This window comes from Pocillopora damicornis, chromosome 8 (assembly GCF_964200805.1).
Source record: "Pocillopora damicornis chromosome 8, jaPocDami1.2, whole genome shotgun sequence".
In the NCBI taxonomy this organism is placed as follows: Eukaryota; Metazoa; Cnidaria; class Anthozoa; order Scleractinia; family Pocilloporidae; genus Pocillopora; species Pocillopora damicornis.
The window spans coordinates 16,969,837-16,994,141 of record NC_142677.1 but is presented as its reverse complement, the minus strand read 5'-3'; the positions used below and the strand labels follow the sequence as shown (position 1 = coordinate 16,994,141).

At 37.1% G+C, this 24,305-nt stretch overlaps 2 protein-coding genes and 1 long non-coding RNA gene across 4 annotated transcripts; 1 reads left to right on the top strand and 2 right to left on the bottom strand.

Moving 5' to 3' along the window:
* Positions 1 to 461: 461 nt before the first annotated feature.
* On the top strand, positions 462 to 14,524 carry LOC113671985 (uncharacterized). 2 transcript variants are annotated; one of them, XM_027188251.2, is made up of 3 exons: positions 462 to 606; positions 7,553 to 8,238; positions 10,376 to 14,524. In XM_027188251.2, the coding sequence occupies exons 1-3, from the start codon at positions 601 to 603 to the stop codon at positions 11,904 to 11,906; spliced, it is 2,223 nt and encodes a 740-aa protein (XP_027044052.2). In that variant the 5' UTR covers positions 462 to 600; the 3' UTR covers positions 11,907 to 14,524. The 2 variants fall into 2 exon arrangements, with proteins under 2 accessions (XP_027044052.2, XP_027044051.2); XM_027188250.2 differs by lacking the exon at positions 462 to 606 and adding an exon at positions 7,171 to 7,460.
* On the bottom strand, positions 4,702 to 6,007 carry LOC149041648 (uncharacterized). Its single transcript, XR_016188919.1, has 2 exons — positions 5,780 to 6,007; positions 4,702 to 5,439 (listed from the first exon to the last, which is right to left on the bottom strand). It is a non-coding gene; the product is annotated as an uncharacterized LOC149041648 (long non-coding RNA).
* A 1,349-nt stretch (positions 14,525 to 15,873) lies between the features above and the next one.
* LOC113672032 (prefoldin subunit 3) lies at positions 15,874 to 24,282 on the bottom strand. The gene is made up of 6 exons (XM_027188303.2): positions 24,123 to 24,282; positions 23,843 to 23,967; positions 18,585 to 18,651; positions 18,210 to 18,308; positions 16,955 to 17,093; positions 15,874 to 16,078 (listed from the first exon to the last, which is right to left on the bottom strand). Exons 1-6 carry the CDS (start codon positions 24,222 to 24,224, stop codon positions 16,011 to 16,013), a joined length of 600 nt encoding a protein of 199 aa, XP_027044104.2. The 5' UTR covers positions 24,225 to 24,282; the 3' UTR covers positions 15,874 to 16,010.
* Positions 24,283 to 24,305: the final 23 nt, after the last annotated feature.

Below are 24,305 nucleotides of genomic sequence, written 5' to 3'. Positions count from 1 at the left end.
ATATTTTTAATGGTCATTTGGTTGATCATCGTCGACAGTTCATTTGCTTCAATAAACAGTTGATACAACTCTCGAATTTGCCCCCTTGATTTAAGAAATATCAATTTCAGAGGTAACTTAGCCAATCAAAAGGGAACTGATTCAAATTTAGAAAATTTGATCGCAATGCTATCGTGAACGATTACCAAGTCCATTCCGTTGAACTTTAAAAGGCTATCGAAAAGGAAGATAAGAGTTATGGTCAACTGAAACCACTGTTCGTGTAAATGACAATTCACCGCAAACTTCCGTTTGGCCTTCACAACAAAGGGCGAAAAGTTGGCAAACAGCCGGAAAAGTCGTCTTAATTGCCCTATTTCTGAACTGAACGCTGTCAAAAGACCCCATGACAAGCTCAACCGCAATCAAATGAAAAGAGGGCTAAAGTCCCACGAATTAGCATTCACGAAAAACAACCTCCTACTCTAAACAAAGCCCATTGTTTAATCCAAGACTATTTTCAGCGATGAAGTCAGTTCGCGTAGTGTTTATATTTCGTTAACCTTGTCCTTAGCGTTTTCAGTCTACTAAGCTTGAACCAACAGAAGAAGGAAATCGACCATGAAGGTACGTGATTAATAGAAGCTATAACTGCGCTATCGACCTTTTCAGCTGCAGGCTTTTAAACATCCCGGAACTAACCACCACGCTAACAGCTTCTAATGAAGAAAATGATTTCAAGGAGTCTAGCACGCGTGTTTTCACATTCTCTGCCAAGAGTTCACAACATGTTGATGACGTAAGTTAGCGAGATAACATGAATCACCAGTTTCAAAGTAAACTAACGTGCCCTCAATTTCCTTCGGAAAAGATTCTGTTATCATGCAAAGGAAAAGCGATTAAATCAACCCAAGATCCAATTCCAGAAATAAGTTCAGAAGGGCTGTAATATTAACCCAGTACAAACTACACAAAAGAGAACTTTTAGACGTGTTTACGTCCTCATAAAAGTCATTTCATATTCAACTAAGACATTAAAAACAGCGAGGGAGACAAAAACATACACCATACTTTTTAATACTTGACTGAAATAATAAATTGTATTTTGTTTAAAATTAGCTCAATTGCAACTTTATCTTCTGTAGCCTGTTATTACAAAGCGTCGTTAATCACTATTTCCTCGGCCGCGGTTATAATTAACGATCATTTTTAAAAGTCTATATTGAATTGTTTTCCAAGTACGCCGAGCTGTTGTTTTCTTTTTGGTCTCTTTCGAACACTTAAGCATGGTTCAGAATTGATTTGCTTAATCAGTTCAACATTTCAATCACTTAATCCAGAAGAATTCCATACTTCATTCGAAACAGATGTAATCGGTGTCTTTACCTGCCGACACTTGTAAATGTACCTCAGACAAAATTTTGCCGCCACCTGCACGCGTACCTCTAGTAATCCGATCGCTTCGAAACATGTAAAAGATACATTTAAAAAACTCTTTAAATAATTTTAGATAGCTTTTTGTCTTTTTGAATTATGCTGAAGTAAGTAAAATTCCTTTTTTTCCGCTTTTAATACAGCAATGATTGCTATCCAGCATATAGAGAGTATCAATATTGACTCGCAAGCAACAAAAATTATTACGCCAATATTCCACAGTCTACACTAAGGCGTGTAATCATGTGGTTTTAACATGACTCGAGACAGAATAAATTATTTTGTAAAGGAAAAACACAAAAGCAAATATCGCAATCTAATTTCGGCGATCACGCCAAAAGTGCGGTCATGACAACTTTCACGTAAATTGTTTTCAAGTTGTTGATTAGGGTGCAGTTTCCTTGAAAAACATTTACCGTGCAAGAAAGCGTGCGATAAGTAATGTCTCACTTAAAACGACAGTAAAGATTAAAGTTATTATGTGTTCATAGAGTTAAGTCCCGAGAATGCGGTTCTTGCTCTGACGTATTCTGATACGTTGCTCGATGAAAAGGAGGAGAAATGATTTGAGTTTTAGTAGGCGAAAAAAAAATTCTCTCTCCCTACGTTTTCTGTCGTGGGAGCCAAAATATATCGTATCTTTTCGCCATGCTTGCGACGCACAATGCTGAAAAAGAACGGGGCTGCCTGAAATCAAAAGTTTGCTGGTAGGGAGGGTCCATAGGCTTTTGAGATCTTTTGAAGGTTCGCAGGGAAACATAACCCAATGTCAAGGCAGAATTTCGGCGATAACTCTTTCAAAAAGCCATGAAACGTCAAAACACTATCACTGTGACACTGAGTTCGTAAAGAAAGCGCGGAACCTTTAAAACAGTGTTTGCCTGTGTTAGTTGAGTGATCAGAAGACCTCGTAGCCGTTTCTTTCAACCACATAGTAAGGAGGTGTTCCACTAGAGATTTGGATCACTCAAAGGTCCTTGGATTTGTCAGTGTTGTGATGGACATCGTTTTATCGCACAACGATGCTTAACAGGTACTGGATAATTTTTTAATTCCTTTTACCGACAGGACAAATTGCCATGGTCTGCAGCCTGCACGTTATAACTTTCATAAAACAGTTTCACTTCGTTTCAGTCTTCAAAACTGTTTGTTGTAAACCAGTGATTTTTCTTGAACCTGTTAACTTTCTATGCAACAACTTTTAGATTAGGACGTTATTTCAAGCCCTGACAAAATCTGGCGAAAAGATCCGTAAGATATCGTGCGGCCGAAAACCATATAACAGCAGGGAGCGATATTAAGGGGGTGTTGTCCGCCACCGACTGTCTGCGTGCCGACTTAAGAATTCAACGTATTTCTCCTTAAAAAGAAAAGGAGTAGTTTTAGCTGGTTATGTCAAATAGATATCAAATAGATAACAGATTAAATTGAACGATGTTTAGTGTTGCATAAGAAGTTGGGTTGTTGCCTTCAAAGTTACTGAGAAGTTTCAATGAAGGGTCAGGAATATTTCAACACGAGCTGAATTCGTTCTTCGCGTGCCCGTCGATAAGTACGCGTACATCTTCAAGTGATCCTGCTCAGACCTCGTCGTTTTAGCAGCAAAGCGAGCTGTCAAAGATACTTGAATATCGTGAAGTTAGTCACAAAGATCATCTGTGATTAGTCTGTATTTGCCCTTTCATTCCTGTTTCAATTGTTAAAGCCAATTTGTAACCTCAATCGGGTCAATACTGAACTAATTTTCTACCCTATGAGATACGGCGCCGTATTGACTCCATATCATGGACAAATCGTAGCTATTATCCGGACGGGAGAATGTGGAAGGGTAAGCGAACAGTTTGATACAACAGATAAGGTCATTCACTGTCTATAGACTTCCCTATTGATTTGCTTTATTCTGTTCATTATCCTCCTTCGTTAAGCGCGATAACATCTCGGAAACTCGTGTAACATGTAGAAAGCTTCCCATTAGGAGATAACGTCTGTCGGATCCGGTGTCGAGCTGCTATTGTTCAAATTTTTTTTCTCAGCATGTACCAGGTCAGCAAGTTGACGCCTGGTATCGTTTGAACGTAAGAGAACGTGATAAGACATCCTATTGATGTTCCAACCACATCATGTTCTAACCAATATTTGCGTCTTGTGGTCTTTTTGGGATGGAGAGACACGCGTTTGATTTCATTATTACAACAAACCGTCTTTTAAATGAGAATAATACATTCAATTGGTGAAAGTTTTACCAATGCCCTTTCCATAACATGATAACATGATCAAACTGCTTGAGGAGTTTTATTGGACGAAAAAATTTTCTGTCTACAACCGACTGTACAAGCTGGAGTTCGCGAATAAGCTACTTATTTTCGTAGAAAACAATTCCTTGATCGGTGCAACAACATTCAATTGAGATGCAATACTCAACCCCTTCACTACAAAAAGAGATCAGTATGTAAGTTTGCCTTTCAATATCAATGGAGACATCGGCGTCAAGCAGCTGACCCAAGATTAGACAGGGAGCCAAAAATTCTCATTTCGAACATAAGAAAAATTATATTGAAGTCATAATGGAGAATTCAAAGTTTGATCTTTGGATTGAAAGGATCAGTTGTACTAAAGACACTTGCCTTCAGTCTCATGATCAAAATTTTTCAGTCACAAATTTATGGAATGTGCAACCGTAGACAGCTTTATTGTTTCTTTGTGATGAGATGTAAAATAAATGCTATGACTTTCATTAGTTTCAAGCTCCTCAGGCAATGGATTGAAATCATTTAAGCAAATTAAGCTTTACGTCTGGCTGCGTAATGAAGAGGCAAGGCCATTAGCCTAATAATATAAAACTGGGATTTGGTCAGCCTTGGACACACACGATCGAGTAACCATCAGCTAGAGTGAACTTTTGCGAAGGGAATATCCGGCTTAAGCACGTGTTTAATTTCAACTCCTTTTGTATGTTTTAGCGCAACCTCAAGGAAGATCAGTAACGTTTCGGCAGGAGTAGTCCGTACGCATGTGCTGAAAGCTAATACTGATTGAAAAAGAAATAATGACGAAGGAGATTCAATAAAAAACCCACAACTTGTAGAGCGGAAAACAACGGTGCAATTAAACTTGCATTTCTAATTTGGATCTAATTTTGGCGTCTCCAGGTTATTTTTTCTTTTGATTGGATTATATATTAGAAACTAACTGCAATGAGTCAATATCTCTTTTACCTTACAACTGACTGAAGTTTCTTGCCTTTCTTGACTGCGATACCGACAGCCACCTTTGCTCAGACTCAAAATATCTTCAATGGTTTGGTTTAATTTCGGATGAAATGACTCAATATCGCCCCAAGGCTTATCAAATTATACAGTTCTCTTAGCTCATTGGCAAACCCCGCCTTCGCGCTATTAGTGCAGTGAGTAAGTCTATTAGCAATGGAAGTAGAATGAGAGGCTTTGGGTGTCACCACCAACGCATGATGTTTGGAGAGGCAAGAAGAACTTTTTCCTTTCTAGAACTTTTCTAACGAGATTTAAGTTCAAAAGATGAGAACAGTTTACTGTAAAGAAGACTGTAGCGGATCAAGTAAGTGCACATTGACAAAATAACAAAACAGTGCAATATTGAAACGGTAATTTGTGCTTTGTCCAAAATGATCCTTATCGAATCAGACTTTCCTTGTTTGCCTGGTAACGCAAACTGCCCCAAAAAATACGAAACTACAGCGGGAAGAAGATTAAAGTCTTTGTATCTTAATTCGGTATATATCTTCTCCTATGTCTTCCATATCTCAATGTCGTCACGGTTATTTATATGTGTCATGCGTAGGAATTTGCGGAAATCCAGGAAAATTCAAATCAAGTGTCGCGGGCGGATGAGAAGGAAAATGTTAAATAGTCCCAACGATTTAGTGCACACAAGAATGCTTTAGCTCGAAATGACTCGGCATTTCAAGTTGGCCACACCACAAATGGCACGGACACCGTCAATTAGTTAATCCACTTGACGCTCACCCCAAGAGGTGGTTTACTCTGTTCCCTAAAACAAATGTCAAAAAATGCCACATCATTATTTTCCTTGAGGATGTAGCTAAGCAGCTTTCACTTATGGGATATGCCCAGTTAGGAAGTAAAGAACAACACTAATTCCCTTTCAATAAAATATGAACAGGACATGAGTACTCGCAATTGAGATAATGATTGAAGCATTCGCATAGGAAGGATAAAAATTCTTCACTTCCACCCCAATAATCTGGTTCTAAATCTGTTAAATTTAAAATTTGACAAGAAACAGTTGATTCTCTAACTATGCCTCAAACGTGCAAAATGCGGAGCCCTCCTACTTGTATTACTCAGTTGTTCATGTCGCGCACACTCACCATCTTTTCATTCGTTTCATCCTTGAGAAACAGTAACTGGTAAAGAATTAAACAGCTCCGGCATTCAAGCATTAAAAGCACAATTCATTCCGTTGTCTTTCAATTGTCTGTTTTTTTTAAACAAGAAATATGCAACACGAGAAAATTCGCCTCTTGAGAGATTTTCGTTGATGATAAGTATCAGCTAGAGGCCTGCTGAGCAAGCCAAGGTAATGTAAAGATGTTTCCAAAATTAGGATCTTTGTCTAAATTTAGCTCAACCTTTCGCAATGTCATCATTAACCGCTGCGCATGAGGCGAAAACGTGGGAACCGTCTCCAATTGTAAGTTTCTTTGAGGAAGACATCGACAGCAAACATTTGTGCTCTAAATTTTTGAAGTAAAACAGACCAAGAATTAGTGTTCACCAACAGCTAAACCAAGGAAAGGTGTTTTTCTTCTCAGTAAGGGGATGGAATATTGCTGCATGCCCAGTAGCAACCGGTAACAAAGAATGTAAGTGATTCCTAAGAAGCGTGCTTGTATAAAGATAACAATGCAGTTTTCTGCCACTTTTTCAAAAGGAGAGAAAAATGTTTTTAAATATTAAAATAAACAACAATAGAAAAGGCGACTATTTGTTTTAAGCTTATACGTGGAACGTATAACGAAACCATTTGGCACAATGAATCTTGCCTGAAGGCATTGGAAACAGCTGCAAAAACCGATTATTTTTAGACAGAGCCGGAGAAACAATCATTTCTAAAAAATTCAGCAGAAAAATGTGCGCGAGATGTTTGAACGTTGTGGACGATATTAGTTTCCAAAAAGAAAAAAAAAGAAATGTTAGCAACAGGGGCATAATTTCTTTTAATTTTTCATCACAATTTCTTAGAGGCGATGCTTTCAAAAAAAGCGTAATTAAAGCGTCGTGCTCACAAGCATGAAGTCTCTACAGGATGCCGGAGCAATGGGCGACGCGATGTTTAGACGATGTAGTGTCAAATATAAACAAACAAACACGAAATAACCTTCCTAGCTTTTGGCTTGCGCCTAAGGGCAATTTTAACCACCACCAGCATTTGTGTAGTTTGGCTGATATTCTATCTCTCCGACATCCCTCATTCTTTTTTAGCTATGATTTAAGCGGAGATCCAAGAATGCGAACCCAAATTAGGACAAGGCACGTCTGGCATTTGTGGAAAAAAGGAGGCCCTTTTCCGGTTCGTTTTCTATATGAAACGTGGCGTCAAATCTTCTCAGATCTACTTCCATCCTAACACCCCGAAATTGTAAAGTAAACGTTTTTAAACAACAACAGCTTACGCGTGAAAATCTAAGTACAGTCTCGATTGTTCTATGTTACTGTACTATTTGCAAAGGAAGTAGTTCAAGCTCAATGACGTCATTGACAAGTGTCAGTGTTTCCGGTGTCTCGACTTGATCCCACCCTGTACTCACTGAAGCGGACAGCAAAACACGATGACGATCTCGAAAGCGTGGTCGGGTTGATCGTAGAAAGATGGTTGTACAGAAGTTTCTGGAATTTGTGTTGTTAAAAGAGCAAGTCGATCCAAAATTTGCGTCAGTCGAAAAGAGTGTAAATTATTTGTTTGGCGTACAGCTGACTCGAGAGGAAGAGGATAGCGAAAGATGTTGGGTGAAAATCGAAGGCAGCGAACATGATATTAGGCGCGCCAAGGTTCGCAGAAAGTCTTGCTTCTGAAATGATTAGCTCCCCGCGATTACTCGACTTTGATTTGTTTTTCTAACTCTGAACGTGTTTTTCTATAGGATTACATCTTAGAGGTTTGTTCACGGACTTTCAGCTCCCTTGAAGAAGCAGAGATTGTTTGGAAGGAAAATAACATTACCTCGACCCCAGTTGACAGTATTTCCACCAAACAAAACACATCTGTGGTCGAAGTCAATAACAACGACTGTCATAAAGGCGAAAAAGAGTTGGCTCAGAAATCCACTGACAAGTTATTAGACTCTAACGAAATAAATCAGGTCAATCGGAGTGAAAACGCCGAAAATTATTTTTCGTCGGGAAAAGTATCCGAAAAGGAATGCGCTGAAACAGCAGAACAGACTTCGCCGTCCGTCGATGTAGAATTTGCTTCTCGAAGTGCATTTGAAATGGTTGTGAATCGAACTGAAGCTAAAAAACCCAGCGTTATCGTCGAGAAAGGTAAAGGCGACGAAAAAGGCTGCGATTCTTCGGTTAGTGACGAATCGCTAAGAGACTTCGCGAAGAAACTCGGTTACAATGAAGACACAATCACAACTGGGCTGAGCAAGCTTGGACCTTCAGCGGACACCAATTCACTGTTGTCAGAACTCGTGAAAGCTCAATCTTCTGTGAAACAGTTGGAAGAGGGATCGTCGACCTTCAACTACGAAAAACCAGTTCCTGTCCCTGAAGACTCGAGCTACCTGAGACCAATCGTCATCGATGGAAGTAATGTTGCTATGAGGTATGTAACGTTTGCTAAATCTTCAAATTGCGGTTGTTTCGCATGGTTAATGCATTCTTCAGCTATTACGCTGTTGGATTGAAGTTTTGTTGTTGTAAATATCAGATTTATCTTTCGTGGAATCACTACTAGCAAAACAATCGAGCACTTCACTCGTACGACATTTCTGTTTGTACAAATATAAGCTTATCCACGACGTACAGTGCACAACGAGCTATGCAAGATGGCGATCTCGCTTAGTTATGCATTTTAGGTACTTCCATGAGGGATTTCATAATTTGATTGCATGGTACAAGATTTCACTCGTTTTATCTGGCGATATATCAAAGTTTTATCGCTTTAAATCAATTAGTGGTCTTTGAGTTTGCATAATTGTGCGTGTTTTAGGGCGGAAGGGAAGTGATACTGGCAATAGTCACACGTGTGTGCAAGCAAAATTGTTTTCGAGTTCAATTGTTTTTAATCACATTTGAATTCGTCGCACGTTTGATTTGGTATATATCATTTAGTCTTGTATAAATCAGAACAGTTCGGTTTCTATTTGGCTGTTGTCTCGAAAATTTTAGTCAGTCTTAGGCAAAACTTGAATTTGGACTTTGAGATTTTCCAAAGTTTCCATACCGAACATGCCCAAAATAATTCTTTGCAGCTCAAATTTTCGTTATCGACGTTTTTTGGTTTAGTTTGGAAAAAATGTTCGCTTGATCCTTCTCAAACGGAACTGTTGGAATAATCTGTTTTTAGAACATACTTAGGAGTGAATACTTTCCGGAGGAAAAAAATTATTTGAATAGGAATGGATAAAATTGCTGAAGTGGTCTTAATTAGAGAATGAAGCCATTTCCGAAAGGTTATTTTCCTTGTGATAAATGTGGGATATCGGAAGTTTGGTTCATATGCACACAACCTTCACCCGTTACCAAAGTCTCGCTTACATTTTCCTGTACGCTTTCATTTTTTGGAGCTTAGCATATCGAGAGTATTTCTTTTCTACAAAGAAAATTCCTCTCATAAAAAACCCTTAGATATCCTCTTTTAAAAGGTTGGGGTTGATTGCTACAATACTTCTTTGATTTAAGCCTCTATTGATCTTTAAGTCAAATAACTTCCAAGGCAAAAAGAAATTCACAGCACCTTTGCAGTTATTTTTGCTTGCCAAACTTTCCCTTTCTGTGTTAAGTATCATTTTGTGTTACTTTGACTTTGGCAAGGCTAACCTAGAAACAGAATTAAATGGCTACTTTGGAATGAGGGTATTTAAGTTTTTAATGATGCTAGCAATCAACCAGATAAGAACAAAAAAATTTTGAAATAACCAAAAATGCTACAAAACTGTTGCTGAAATGAAAAGGGCTTTTAGAGAGCTTATTAATTGGACTGGCTATATGAACAAGTTTGTCGAAAGGAAGCATTTAAAAGTAATCCGATATGTCTTCTGGCTTTTTCCTTGACACGGAAAGGTATCTCAGATATTTCAAATATTTGACTCTGGATAATTGACCACAGTCCTGAAATTTTAGAGAATGACTCTTGAGGGCTTGCAGCTTGATGCTTGGCAAAATAGTAGGGTGAAATCATAACATGTTGTCAACCTTGTCAAGACCTTGACACACTACCTAGGGGCCATGTGCATGAAATAATTGTTGAAATAGTAAATTCAGTGTCAAGAGGTAGAAGTTGAAACATAATTGGTGTGCGCAGGCCAATTTGTTTTAACTTTTTAACTCCCAAGATCTTACTATTAATTCTTCCCTTAAGCTGCTACACATTTCCTTGTAAGTTAGTCATGAGAATTTATTGTTTGGCCAAGATAACTTCTACCTGATAAGATTGATATATTTATGAGAATTATAATTTTTTGTTGTGATTTTGAACTTGGTTAGTTCCAATAATGTTTCATGTCCAGTAAAGCTTAGTTATGCTTTTTGCTGTGTGTTGGGATTATAATCCTCTGCATGAAAATGAAATGTCAATTTTTTTTTAAACTGAATTCTGGACATTTAAAGGTGGATCTGTTCTTTTACTCTTTAAATTAAAATCCATTATTCCAAATATGAAGAGAAGCTAGTTTTGAATCATCAATAACCTCAATTAAATTGAATCCCACTAAGTGATTTTATTTTTATTTTTCTCATAGTCATGGGAATCAGAAAGTATTCTCCTGTAGGGGAATTGGCCTTGTGGTGGACTGGTTTCTTGCAAGAAATCACCTCAACATAAAAGTTTTTGTCCCTATGTGGCGTAAAAATGCACCACGCCCTGACTCGCCAATTACCAATCAAGAGGTTCTGAAAAGGCTTGAAGAGGACTGCATTCTTGTGTGGACCCCAAGCAGAACAGCTGCCAATGGGAAAATCATCAAATGTTATGATGACCGCTACATCATCAAGCATGCTGCCGACAACGATGGTGTTATTGTTTCAAATGACAACTTCCGCGATTTGATGGCAGAGAATCATGAGTGGAAGAAAGTTATTGAACAGCGTCTTTTGATGTACTCATTTGTCGACGACAAATTCATGCCACCAGATGACCCTAGTGGGAGGCATGGTCCTACCTTGGATGAGTTCCTCAAAAAGGGACATGGAAAATTGTGTCCATATCAGCGCAACTGCACATATGGAAAGCGCTGCAGATTTCTTCACCCTGACAGAAACCAAGTGAGGGAACCAAACTGTGTACCAGCTAACACAGCACATTTACCACCAGAAGTCCCCTATGGACAAGTTTCAAGGTTACCTAAACCACTGCCCCCATGCCCTCCAAGGCCACTCCCAGCCACACCAACTGAATTTCACCAAAAGCCTCTGCCATTACCACCACATAGTGAATTCCCTGCAGAAATGGCAAGGGTGTTTCCACCAACCTTGCGGACAGGCCAGGTTGTGGGAATTGGAGAGCGCAGATCCGACCCTTTGCCATGTCAAAAACAACTCCCTCCTGATGTGCAAGCAATGCAAGACCGGTTTCAGAGAACTCACAGCATTGGAAGTGTTCAAGACCAAGCTTGCGGTGGGGCTCCAGTTGGCCCTGTTAGTCCAATGTTGCGACGTGGCAGTCTACCCCATGCCTGTCATCCTCAGCAGTACTCATCCCTAACAGGACACCCTGATATAATGGTGCGTGGCTCTATGACACTGCCCCGAATGCAAAATGAAAAGAGTGTGGTTGGGGGTGATTGGATGATACAAGAGCAGATGTTTGGAGGGAGCCCATACCATTATAGACCCCAGTACCATTCCAACCCACCTGTCAGTAGTCCATCACCTTACAAAGGCCACCCACCAGCAAGCCTTCCACCGAACCACTGGAATCTTCCACCTTTCTCTCAGGCACACCATCAATATCCTCCTGCACAACAGTATCATCATTACGGACCAGCTCCACCTTACAGTTATAGTCGCACTCCATATGGACAGAACAACAGCTACATGTACCGCTCACGAGCCCCTCCAATAATTGGTGGAATCTCTGGTGATGTGACAGATAATCCTGAAGAGGGTGATAACTCATCATCACATGAGGATCTTAGAATCAAGGCCTATGAAAAGCTTTCTGAAATATTCCCTGATGAGGTTGAGAAAGTTCTCAAGATCCTTGATAAGTATTCTGATGAAACTAGTATTGATATATTGACCCAGCACATGTTGGATGATGTAGATGAGTGAGGAAAAAAATTAACCAGTGTTACAGATCATAATTTTTATGAAAAAAAAAAGCTAAGGAACTGTCCAAAAAATTTGTGCAGAACAACTTAACTTCAGTACAGAACACGTTTTTTATTATGCTTGATATCATCAAGTTAAAAGTATAACTGGTACATTCGATGGTGTGGTACATGTATATTTAGTGTGAGGGTGTAGTAATTTCTGTTCATTTATTGATAATTTTTAAGTTTGGAGCTCCATCAAGTAGACTTTGGACAAGAAATTTTTAGAATTTGTAGGGAGTGATGGTTCCTCAAGTTATAGGGTTGAGTGGTTACAGCATGTCAACATTGCTGATTGAATTTGTCTGCTTATTTTTGTGTGTTCTTCACACTCACCTACTTAAGTTTGGATCTTGAATTCATTAAGAAATTTATGTTAATATTGGAAAATTTAAGCCATGCTTCCAGTAGGCAACTTGGAGAAAACCTTCTCTTGGTATCTTAGGGTAGTCTAATTTCAGCGATTTATTGTTTTAAACAACAAAGGTGGCATTTACAGAGATTTCATCTGTATACTTCTGGGAATGTTCAGAGGATATTTGTAAAAAGGTTTTCTTGTCTGTCATTTTATAAATGCCATTATTCCTTAAATTTTTATGAGGTGTGATTGAAGTTTTAGCTAAATATTCGTGCAGGATAGCAGTTGAACTGGTAAGTTCATGCATTTTGATGTTGACATGCTAGTAATATTTTTAAACAAGGAATTTTTCTATTAGGACAGGTCTTAAATACACACTCATTAAAATTTTAATACAATAAAAATAACTTAAGTTGGAAATGGTTAGTGGAAGGAACATTGATCAGAGAATGCCTGAGAAGTAATGATCCATGGTCAATTGAGAAAAACGTTTTTTGTATGGTTTTTAGTGCCGTTAATCAACATATGAAGTAATCCAGTTATCTTATAAATAGGATGCCAAGGCTTTATAATCTATTTACAGTCAATATTTTATACTGGGAAAATAATGGAAGGGGCTTTACAGGCAGAACATATTGATCAAATTTTTGGGTCAGAACACGGTTTCTTGCTAGCCAAGAGATCCTTGCTGGTCGAGCAGTTTTGTAGCACTCATTCTTAAATGGAAATATCTATTTTCTATGCATGCAGTTGCCGTCATCCTTGGCAGCACCTTAACCCTTTAACTCCTGTGAGTGACCAAGACAAAATTTATTCTTACTATATCTAGACAATGTTATGCCAACAAGTGATGAGAATAAAGTAAAATATCATTTATGGGATTACAACTTGATCTGATACCTAATTCTCCAAATTGACATCATAAGAATTGTATGGAAGACAGAAAGAGAATTACTGATGAGATCTTAGGAGTTAAAGGGTTAAGGGAGCTATGTCAATTGTGCATCAATGTGATGTCTGTAATCTGAGTTAATCTTTTCAATCTTGTACCTACCATCCATGCAATGTTTGATGTTTTTCACCCCAGACATGTCATTTTATTTCTATGATCTACCATGCTGGAGTTGAAAAAAAAATTGCTTAAAATATTGATGTAGCTTCCTTGATCAGTAATTAATCTCAAAGAGTGGTGAAGTGGTATGTAGTCAAGGTTAAGTTGACTTAAAATCATAATTTGCTACTTTGTTCTGATGGAGTGGAATTTGAATGCAAGAAAGTTTTGTTAATGTATTTAAGGTGTTACTGGCCATGTACAGGTTTTCATCAGCTTTTCTCTGATGTTCAGCTTTTTGTAATATTTGCAATGTGAAGTGATTTTGATATCTTTTTTGTAGGTATGTTAGTATATTCCAGAGCTTATTGTTTGACTTCATGTTATTTAAACCCTTAATATTGCTGAGTCAATTATATACACTTGTTAACTTTTTTTCTCATGAAAGTGGATTATCAAAAATCTTAAAATATGAGGCAATTTCCTCAACACTTAGTGGTGAATATTTAAAATGTACCCTCTGGTGAGGATATGGTCACAAACTGGAACTCAAAGAAAATGTTCTTATCTGTGCCACTGGAGAGAATACTATCTTACAAACAATTTATTCTAATTTTTGCAAATTTTAAGAGGCCGTTACAATTTAACACTTCCATTTAAGAAAATATTTGACATGAGGTCAAACAATAAGTTCACATCGGGAATGCTCTTTGTGAGAGTGTAAGAAATTAGTTTACATTGGAACGACAACAACATTGTGGAAGATGAAATTAGAAGATCCTCGCAGCTAAGAACACTACTGAAACTAGTAGTTGTAAGTAGGACCTGAAAAAAATTTCAGGCCCGTACGGGATTTGAACCCATGACCTCTGCGATACCAGTGCAGCGCTCTACCAATTGAGCTAACAAGCCAACTGGGAGCTGGTCCTACTTACAACTACTAGTTTCAGTAGTGTTCTTAACTGCGAGGATCTTCTAATTTCATCTTTCCACCGCAGTGCAAATATGTGAATTTTCATATATCTAAAATCAACATTGTGGAATTTAACTCCACTTGGTGAAGTTCTATATAAGTAGCTGGCTGATGCTTAACATCAACCACATATTATACTGAGAAGAAAACAATTGTCAATTTTTTTTAAATGACATTAAAATTTGTTAAAACAGATTTGGTGTGGTGGGTTTTTTCAAGCAACTGACTAGAATTACATGTTATAATTAGTGGTCAGGGTGCTAGACTCTGATTGACCCTTTACCTCCCATGAGTGACAAAGAGAGAATTTCTCCTTACAATATCAATACAATATCAAGCACAGAAGTAATGAGAATAAAGTAAAATATCAATTAGAGAATTATTAATTGATCCAATACCAAATTCTTCAAATTTACATCATAAGAATTATATGACAGACAGTAAGGAGAATTAGTAATGAGATCTTAGGAGTTAAAGGGTTAAGAGTTCTGGGTTGGAGTCCTGGCCATTTCAACACATTGTCTTTTATACTTCAAACCTTAGCTCCAGTGTGCATATTCTCCATACTTTTCTCTATTTATTTCCAGGTGCTGACAAGATAATTTGTTTAACAATCGAGAGCTTCTTTGGTTGTGGTCATTTCCTTTATCCTTGTGACCTTTTCCTTTGATTCACGGGTGATATTATAGGGAGAATTCAGATGCTTATTATCATAAGGAGTAAAACGGTTAAATTAAGGGAAAACTCTGTAGAGTCTTTTGCAATGCACAGGTTGATAGATTGGCAAAATAAGAAAGGACAGGGCCAAATCTTGTGACCAAAAAAATCTTAGTATTGAACTGAAACTGTCAAGTCCAAAAATATGAGACCTTTTATGTGTCTATCTAATAGTGTGAGTTTGGGTAAACAGCACATTGTTCATTGTCAACTGCAAAGTCAAGGGTTTTTAGACTCTTGTGTCTGCTTTGTCAGTGTGCTAGATTGCTTAAAGAATAACTTGATTGCAAATATGGTTGAAAACAAAGCAGGTGCTTAACATAGCCAATTAACAAATGAGGCTCTATTACTCTGCATAACATTAATCAACATGGACCAAAAAAAAAAAAATTTACAACTGTGTGCAGTTTCTCTTAAAACCATGTCAAACTTAATTACAAAAGCACCTGAAGGTTCCTAATAAAGGTGTTGGGTTTCAGAAGGGCTCAATGTTTTCTCTTTATTTGCACCATGGAGGAGTTTGCCAAATACAGGTTAGTTTTACAGTAAACATGGAAAGACAAATCTGCGGAATACAGGGTGTCCACTTTGGGTCTGCTAAAAACAGAGTTCACTTTTCATTTTACATCTATGTCTAAAAAATTATTGGAGACTCCTAAGCAATTGGGTCCTTGCCCAAGGAGAAATTGGGGTTATTGACTGAGAGACAATATTACCAATTGATTGTGATACCAAAGGAAGATTTACCTTGAGTTTGACGCACAAGGGATAGGTTGAGAGGGTGGGTAGTAAAATTCTATCAAATATGTATATTGTACCAGGCTAGATGTAGGCCTCAAATTTATTTTTAAAAAGGTAAAATTAAATACACAAACATAACAAATGACAATAATAACAAGGACAATAATTATATAATAATAATGATAATGAAAATAAAGATAATTAAGGACTGTGTAGGATGCGGCTATTTTTCTGACTGAACTTTATGTGCTTGTCTCTTCTTGACTTCCCAGTTGTACACTCTAGCCATGTCTAAATACAAGTGAAGGAATACAACTTCACAACATTCATATGGATTGTCAGACTCAAGAACTCCTCAAAGAAAATTGACCCCCAGGCCACCCTGGGTAGCATAGCATTGTCATATTTCAAGCACATGGAAGCAAGCACATGCAAGAAGGCAAGTAAACCAATCATCCCTTTCAGCTGACGAGCTGAGATTTCTGCATGGTTACTATTCATATGATGAATGTTGGCTTTGTCATGAATATAAACAAGGAATCACCTCTAAAATTCCATCCCAGTCACATGACTGGCATGTTGTACTGAAAAAAATACTTCAGCCCAGTTAACCAGATCTCAGTAAAAAACTGGGATAGTTACAATCTAGAAATAAAAGGAGAGAGCTGATAATGCAAGATTTAGAAACCAATAAGGTCCTGATGAAAGGGCTCACATGAAAAGATCACTAGGCTCTTCTAAAACTAGAAATGCATCAAACACCTATCTGCTTCAACTATGCAGTTGAACCAGTTTCTGATATCAAAAAAAATTTACACTTCTCATGGTGAAATCAGCACTGTATTTTTAGCTTTAGGTTCAGTAACTCATGTATTCACTGGGTGCAGTACTAAAACAGAACTGCACCAAATGCACCACCCTTGAGTACAAATCCTTACAACCCCAGGATAAAATGATAATTTGAATGTCCAGTCTCTCTTAAAATTGTAAATCCTGTCAGATTTGAATCCTAACACCTAAAGCAGATAAGAGCTCCCCACTAACATGGGAAGTTAAAATCTTGGTTTGAAGGAGAGACACACTTACAAGCAACCCCTGCTGATACAAAATGTACCATAATAAAAACAACCATTTACACTACTTAGGACAGTTTTTTTGGAAGGATACTGACTTCAGTTGTGGTATACTGATCTCTCAGGAACCCCAAGTCATCTTCAATATCCTTCAAGTTTTTTTGTGCAGTATTCAGGTTTTTAGACAGCAAAGCTCCAGCTTCCTCAATGCTGTACTCCAACATAACATTTGCCTAATCAAGTAAGTATCAACAAAGCTCTTTGTACTTAATGATGCACTCTGAATGACAATCAACTTCATTCTTGAGAAGAGTGTAAAATGTTTTGAAAGTTAATTAACATTAATTTCCAGATATCAAGTTGAAAATCAGAGAAATTACAGTAATATGAATTTAAATTAAGTCAACATAAATAGAGGTTTTGGTAACAATCATTGCATAGGAGATTTAGAGCTTAGGCAGATTGAAACTTTTTAAAAATATATATTTGTGTGACATAATTTAAACCTTTACAACCAAATATCAGTATGCACATTCTTCATAATGTTCTCTATACAGGTGCTTACAAGCCAAGGGCAATTTGTTTAACAATCAAGAGCTTCTTGAGGTGGTGATTATTTCCTATATTTTCATGTCCTTAATGTGTGATTCAAGGGTGGCTGTTAAAGGACTATTTAATGGTCACTGTGACCTCTAATGTTACAGGAGTAAAGTATGATTCAGAGATGACATGACTTGTGGCAAAGTCATGACAAATGCAAGTATTGTGCAATGATTGCAAGTAACAATTGCATTATTTCCGAGTAAATCTACCCTGAAAAGTTCACCCACCTCACCTATACCAGCATTACCCCTATGGTCCACATTAATTGCATTCACATAACAGGAAAAAAAAAAATTATATATATCTGTATATCATTGAATAACTGCCGACACTCTAATAAGCACCCTCCTCACTATGCCATAATCTAAAACAAGCACTTCTCTGCCTCCTCTCTCAAATAGGGGTAAAACAAAGACCAGTTTCTATTGCCACTTTATTTCTTTATTTATAACTTTTTAAGTTTTGTATTTCTATTTAAGATTTTGCCAAAATAAAGGTACAGTTAGTTAAATTCCCCCCCTCAATTGAGTGTCCCTGCTTCAAGCCAAAATTTGAAATGAGCAATTTCAAATAAGCGCCTGGTGCTTTTTCAACGAAATACAGTAAACCCTAACGGTACAACAAATTGGGTTCACCCTACCAAAAGAGTAAATCTAAGCCACCACCCTCCCCCCCACCAGAACTAGAATCTCAAGGCTCACAGAGAAGAGAAAGGAACAAAGGAGAATAAATAAATAACATCTTACCCCGAGCCACAGCATTACTTTTTCTGTCGGTGGAACTTCTGCAGTGCAATATACCTGATCCGACAACAAAAATCTGCTCTGAAGGGGCTTGGAACCATCCTATGGAGTAAAACCACAACATACACTTCATGGACAAATTGAGATGATTTTCAATATGGCATAGCAGTCTGTATGCATGTTGCCACATTTACTCCTGAAAAAGCCTTCACCATCAATGCAAACTGCCATATGAAAATGCTAATCAAAGAGACTAAAGTGAGATGCTCAAAGAATTAAAACAAAAAAAAATATACATTTTTTTTTGCTACTTGCTTTCCACTGTTTAACCTTCTTTACTGGGTAAACTCCTAAACTCCTATAGTTTCATTTCAGTACCTTTTTCGATGTTAATAATTTGACCATCTCTAAACTTGAATTCAAATCTGGAACTTGGGATTGTAATCTGCAATGTACAAGATAACACAGCACAGTAAATGTTTATGAATCTGTTGCTTTTAATCCATCTTGGCTCCTGTTATGACAGCAGCAAAGTTGTGAAGTTGCCAGTTACCTAGCTACATAACCCCTTGGTTTCTTGATTAAGCAACAGATATATTGACATTTACAGATTACATTTATTCCCTAGTACAAACATTGCCATCAGCAACACAGAAAGCAGCTTTGCAGTGGAATGGAGATTTCTTGCTGAGTAATGATTGGCTACTCATGGAAGGCAACTTTAAACTGGTTGCAAAGTCACTCAACAGCAAGAAATATTATCATATGCTTATAAACAAACACATTTTTTTAAGGAGCCACCAGTCTTGTAAAAGAAATAATGAACGTGCACCTTTGTATATTTTTATGAAGTTCTTGATAGTTTACTGCACAGAATTTTTGGTGAACAGTGTCACTTGATGCAAATTTGTGGCATTTTCTCCTGACAGATAAGCTACAACCCTGATTTGATACAAAAATTTTGGGATAAAAAGTGTGGCTTATTTGCTGGTGTTTACCATAATCAGTGGGGAAACTGGTGGAGTGGAAAAGTAAATTGATAGAAATAAACATCATTCAACAGGTAAAGTTAAATCATCTTCTCCACCAGAAGAGAAATATGCACTCATTTACCAAATACTAGCTTATAATCAAGTCTGCCCTTTCTCTAAGTGTGAGACTTCCCTCAGCTGTTTGCCATATACATCAGAGCCACACTAACTTAAACCCAGTCGACTCAAACCCACTGCCAACAAGATCTGATTTCCCTTGGATTTGACCCCATTTCTGCAGTTATTTACTATCAGCTAACTCAAACTCAGTTAACTCAAACTAATTTTACTTTTCCTTGACTCAAATTTACCCTTAGCTGATGACTCAAACTTTTTGAAAAAATCAGTGTTCAATAAATGCCAAAGTGTCAGAGCATAGCTGATTAACATGTCCCAACTTTAAATTGCAATTGATAGCATTTAAGACAATGTAATACATTTACTAAACTTCCCAAACTAAATTTTCTTATACAAAAGCACTTATAAAACAAAGAAAATAGTATGAAAATGATTGTAGATTGTGCAAGAATTGTAAAATCATTATTGCTAATCAATTATTGACAGAATTGAAATTCAACACCAATCCAGAAAACTCGAACCCCTACTTACATGACCAAATTTTTGGTTTCCCTTGGTAGTAATAATATGACAAACTTTAAATCAAAATTCCACCTCATAATCTTGATAAAATAACACTCAGCATGACTTAACAAACTACAACCAACTACCAGCCAAGCCATCTTAATTTCTTTCAACTAATAGAAGACAAATTCCCACATGGATCTCTCACCTTCCTCCCTAAAAACCCTCTAAATACTGAACAATTAAAGAAATCACCATCCAGGGTTACACAATTTGACTGCATATGAGTGGGGTTGTGAGTACTGGAACAAATTTATTGATTCCCAATTTGTGACATCTTTTCAAAAAGGGTAATTGACAGCTTAAAAGGTCACATTTTTGGAATACTGTCTAAATGCCTCAGGTAACACGCTGAAACAGACACAAGGTACTTAGAAAGCCTCTTTGTGGCTTTTTTGGCTCAAAAAACTGTTGTAATTGCAGCTTCACGAGTCATCTGCCATAAATGCTTCAAATTTGATCATGTGACCTGATACGTCGCATGTGTGTAAACTTAGCACAGTAAATATGGCAGATAGTAGTTCAAGTGAGGGAAGTTGAAAGGTGAAAAATAATGATAGGGCTTATGAGCCTGTCTGGTAAATCAGGCCCTGCGCTTTGAAACGCCAAGACGAACCAAAAATAGAGTACAAGAGTCAGAAGAGGATCAAGAGCCCATACATAGCAGCTGTCTTAATGAGAAAAGAGAAGAATGGTGAGTGCATTACCCTTGTAAATAAAGTACCTGAAAATCAGTCACTTATTGAATATAGCAATAATCAAGTAAAGAAAACCAAATGTGCAGACTCTTGAATTCCATGGAAGCAAAGTGTTTTTGTGCTACACGCACACACCTTCCAAAGCTTATTTTTCACAGACTGTGAAAAACAAACATACAAGCTTGTGGAAGTGCATTGGATGGGTTCATTCTCAAGAGTTGTTTTCCACAATATACATGTTTCGACACATTTGTAACGGTTTTTAATTTTCTTTTATTGAATTTGGCAAAGATTTCTCAGCTTTTACCGTAGAACACAATGCAGCAAAAAAATCATTCATACATATAAAAGTGAACATCCTCTTAATATTAACTTATTGTTAACTTAGTTTTCCCCTTTTGCGGTCTTTGTATCTTGTTAATAGCCTAAAGTGTGAGTCATCTCTCACATATGCGACAGTTACAGAACTAATAACTGTTCATTTTGGCAAAACCAATCATACAACTTGTGTTCTTTATTTAATCTTTTCAACATCATAATAATACTGATTCTTTTATTACAAGATGCAGTGTGGAAACTGCCAATTAAGGTGGAGAGAGGTAGAAAAAATTTGTTGTCAAGAAGTAGATGAAGTGAGAAATAAAAATTTGGGGGCTGTTATAGAGGAACAGCTGCAGGCAGAACCCAGATGCATTGTACAGCATCCTTGAGTAGGAGACGCTTCAGTAGAAAGAACTGAGGACTTCTTTAATACTAGCTTAGAACTAAAATCCAGCTATTCCTGCACAGAATCCTTCATAGTTATCACCTGTGAAATGGTCGCTGCAAATGTGCGGACCTGAACCTGGTGTTCAACTACCTATTAGGTTCTCTTTTTGTTTGCACAAATACAATCCACTTTTGCTGCTCATTTTCATCAGCTGGAAACTGGTGAGGGCTAAATCCATCTGCATTTGTTTGTATAGGTAATCACATGATTTTGAGTGCAATTTGGAATAAATAAGCATGGGTAAATTTTATACATGAAAAAATATCAGATAACTTATCATAATTATGCAGAAGCAAAGCACGCACATCAAGTGCAAAAATAATTTATTCAAACCTGTGCATTTGGTCAAAACAACCATGTACAATCAAAACAGTAATATACAATGATATTTTCACATCTTTAAGGTGCAAAAAAGTTCAAAGTCCAGCTAAAAAGTTTAAGGAATTGTTCAGCCTGTGTCCAAATCACTTTCAATGGAATGGAATTTTTGTTTGCGAGGTTTAACCATCTTTGTTTTAAATTTTGGCATGGAATTGCTTGAGCGATGTGTTTTGATTTCCTTGGCAATTACCTTCTCTAAACACCACTTTTCCAAACCAACAACCAAAAAGCAATGCTTATTATAATGTTTCTGTTGTTAGAGCTTTTTTTAGCAGCTGTATTGCTGTTGCAGAGGCAAAAGAAAACCTATTTAAGCATTGGCCATTGTTTCACTCACAAATTTTCAGCGTAGCCAAATGTTGCGACATCCAAGGCTTGCATTTGATTGGCTATCTGTGAGTTTCTTTGATTATTGACCAACCAGAATGTCTGGTTTGTTACTTTCTTTGCACTGAATTAACCCTCTTCTGCATTGAATTACCTGAAAACTGCATTTATCTTAACCAAGCAGAACTGAATAATTTTTTTTCATGTAAATTATTATGCCATAAAACATCAGTACACAGCCCTTCCCTGGTTTTTGTTTTCTTTGCTTGAAATCCTGTTGTTTTCTGTTCATATTGTAAATGCCAATGGGGCAAAGAGTGGTACAGTTTAGGATGACTTAAGTGTAAAAAAAAAAAAAATATATATATATATATATATTTTTTTTTTAAAGTCCAGGTCGTAATTTGAGAAACATTACAAGCTTGTTATTTGCGTTGCACAACTGTGTTGCTGACTCTATTCGTTTTTTACCGATCGGAAAAAATAAACAAAAAAGTACAACAGCAAGAAGTTTTTCCTTTGTGCTGCTCACTATTCTCCGTTTACCCTTTAACTCCCAGAAGTGAATAACATGAACATTTTCCCCATAACATCCATACATTGTTCAGCAAACAGATAATGAGAATATTTGAATTTATCAGGTAGAAGCTGCTATCTTGATCTAGCACCAAGTTCTCAATCTAATTTACAAGGAAATGTGAAGCAGCTAGAGGGGAGAATTAACATTTAGATCTTGGGAGTTAAAGGGTTAAAAGAGATAAAGAAAGGATAAATCTTGTACATTTCCAGAACATGGAAGAAGAATTTCGTTCACAAAACCAGATAAGGACCCCCTGTAATACACAACAACACTTAACACTTATGCCACACTCACTTCAGAACTGATGGGCTTGACAGAGATATACAGTGGACTCGAAAGTGATATACAATAGACAAAATCTTAAATTAAATACTTTTTGACCTGGACTAAAAAATATTTCTATAAGTAACAGACTAGATAATGGTCAATAGGAAAAATATATTTATATTTTACTGCTGTTTGGTATGGCATTCAATCTACCTGTAGTTCTGAATACAGATATGCGCAATTCATCGCATTTCCATAATTCGATCTTTTTATAGGAAGTATTTCATTTCTCACTTTGTATTTCATAGTCTCTAAATGGTGGCCTGTACAAAAATGGAACAAATCTTTTTTGTCCCATTCTGTACCAGCAAAGTTGTTACTTTCAGGTCTTAACATGGCCCTTTTCTCTGTCTTACACATGTATGATGTATCACATCAAGTAACCTGGATCATAACATTTTCAAAATTGCCGTGGATTAAGCATAAAAAAAAATTGTAGAATATTTGGTTTTTCTCAACATATCATTTATTTGCTCATTTAGGATTCTTTAACCTAAAAGGCATGTATTGGGACAAAAAAAAAAGAGGGGGAAAAATTTGCCATCAGTTACCCTTTAATATTGGTGGTTGTGCATAGTACTGGAAATTAAGTGCATGATGACTTTTGTGGCCAAAAATAAAAACATGGAAGCAGTAGTTGCTGGGAGGGTAAAAATACAGCTTCCTTCTTTTTCAGGAATAAGAGACAAAATTGTGGAGGCCTATCAAATTTCTCAATACGCCCTTGGATGAGGGGTTTACAGCACTGCTTGGGCCCTGAAGGATAAGAATCAATCCAACCAAAAATGAAAAAGGTTGGAAAACTTGGGGATTAACCCAAAGGGTAATCTTAAATTTACCGAGAAATTGAAAAATGATTCACAAAAGTCACGTATTCGTACCTTTTTTTTCTCGCCAACAAATTCAGTTCCATAAATTTATACTTCTGATGTTGCTCATCTAAATCTTTAAGAACAGACTCTGCAGTTTCATTTCCACTCTTTGTCATGAAATCGTCGACATCTTCCTACATTCCAGGAATAAGAACTGGTTTATTTTCGTTTGTTCGAGACTGGTAGAAACGAAAATTCCCTGGGCGTTAATGGAGGGAATTTCCCGGTACGTGCGACTCGCACTATCATCAAAAATGGAGGGCATGATTATGAAGAGGTAAATGCTCACCAGAAAGAGTGCCTCTGGAATTCCCCGGTGTTTCTTCGTGTCTTTAGTCTCTGTCGTTTTAACCAACCTTTCTTCACCAGATTTCTTTTCCTCGGACGCCATCTTCTGTGTAAGGTGTTTGCAACCAGGCCTCCTCAATTTTTCTAGAGCCCGCAATATTATATGGTTATATAGATCATCCAG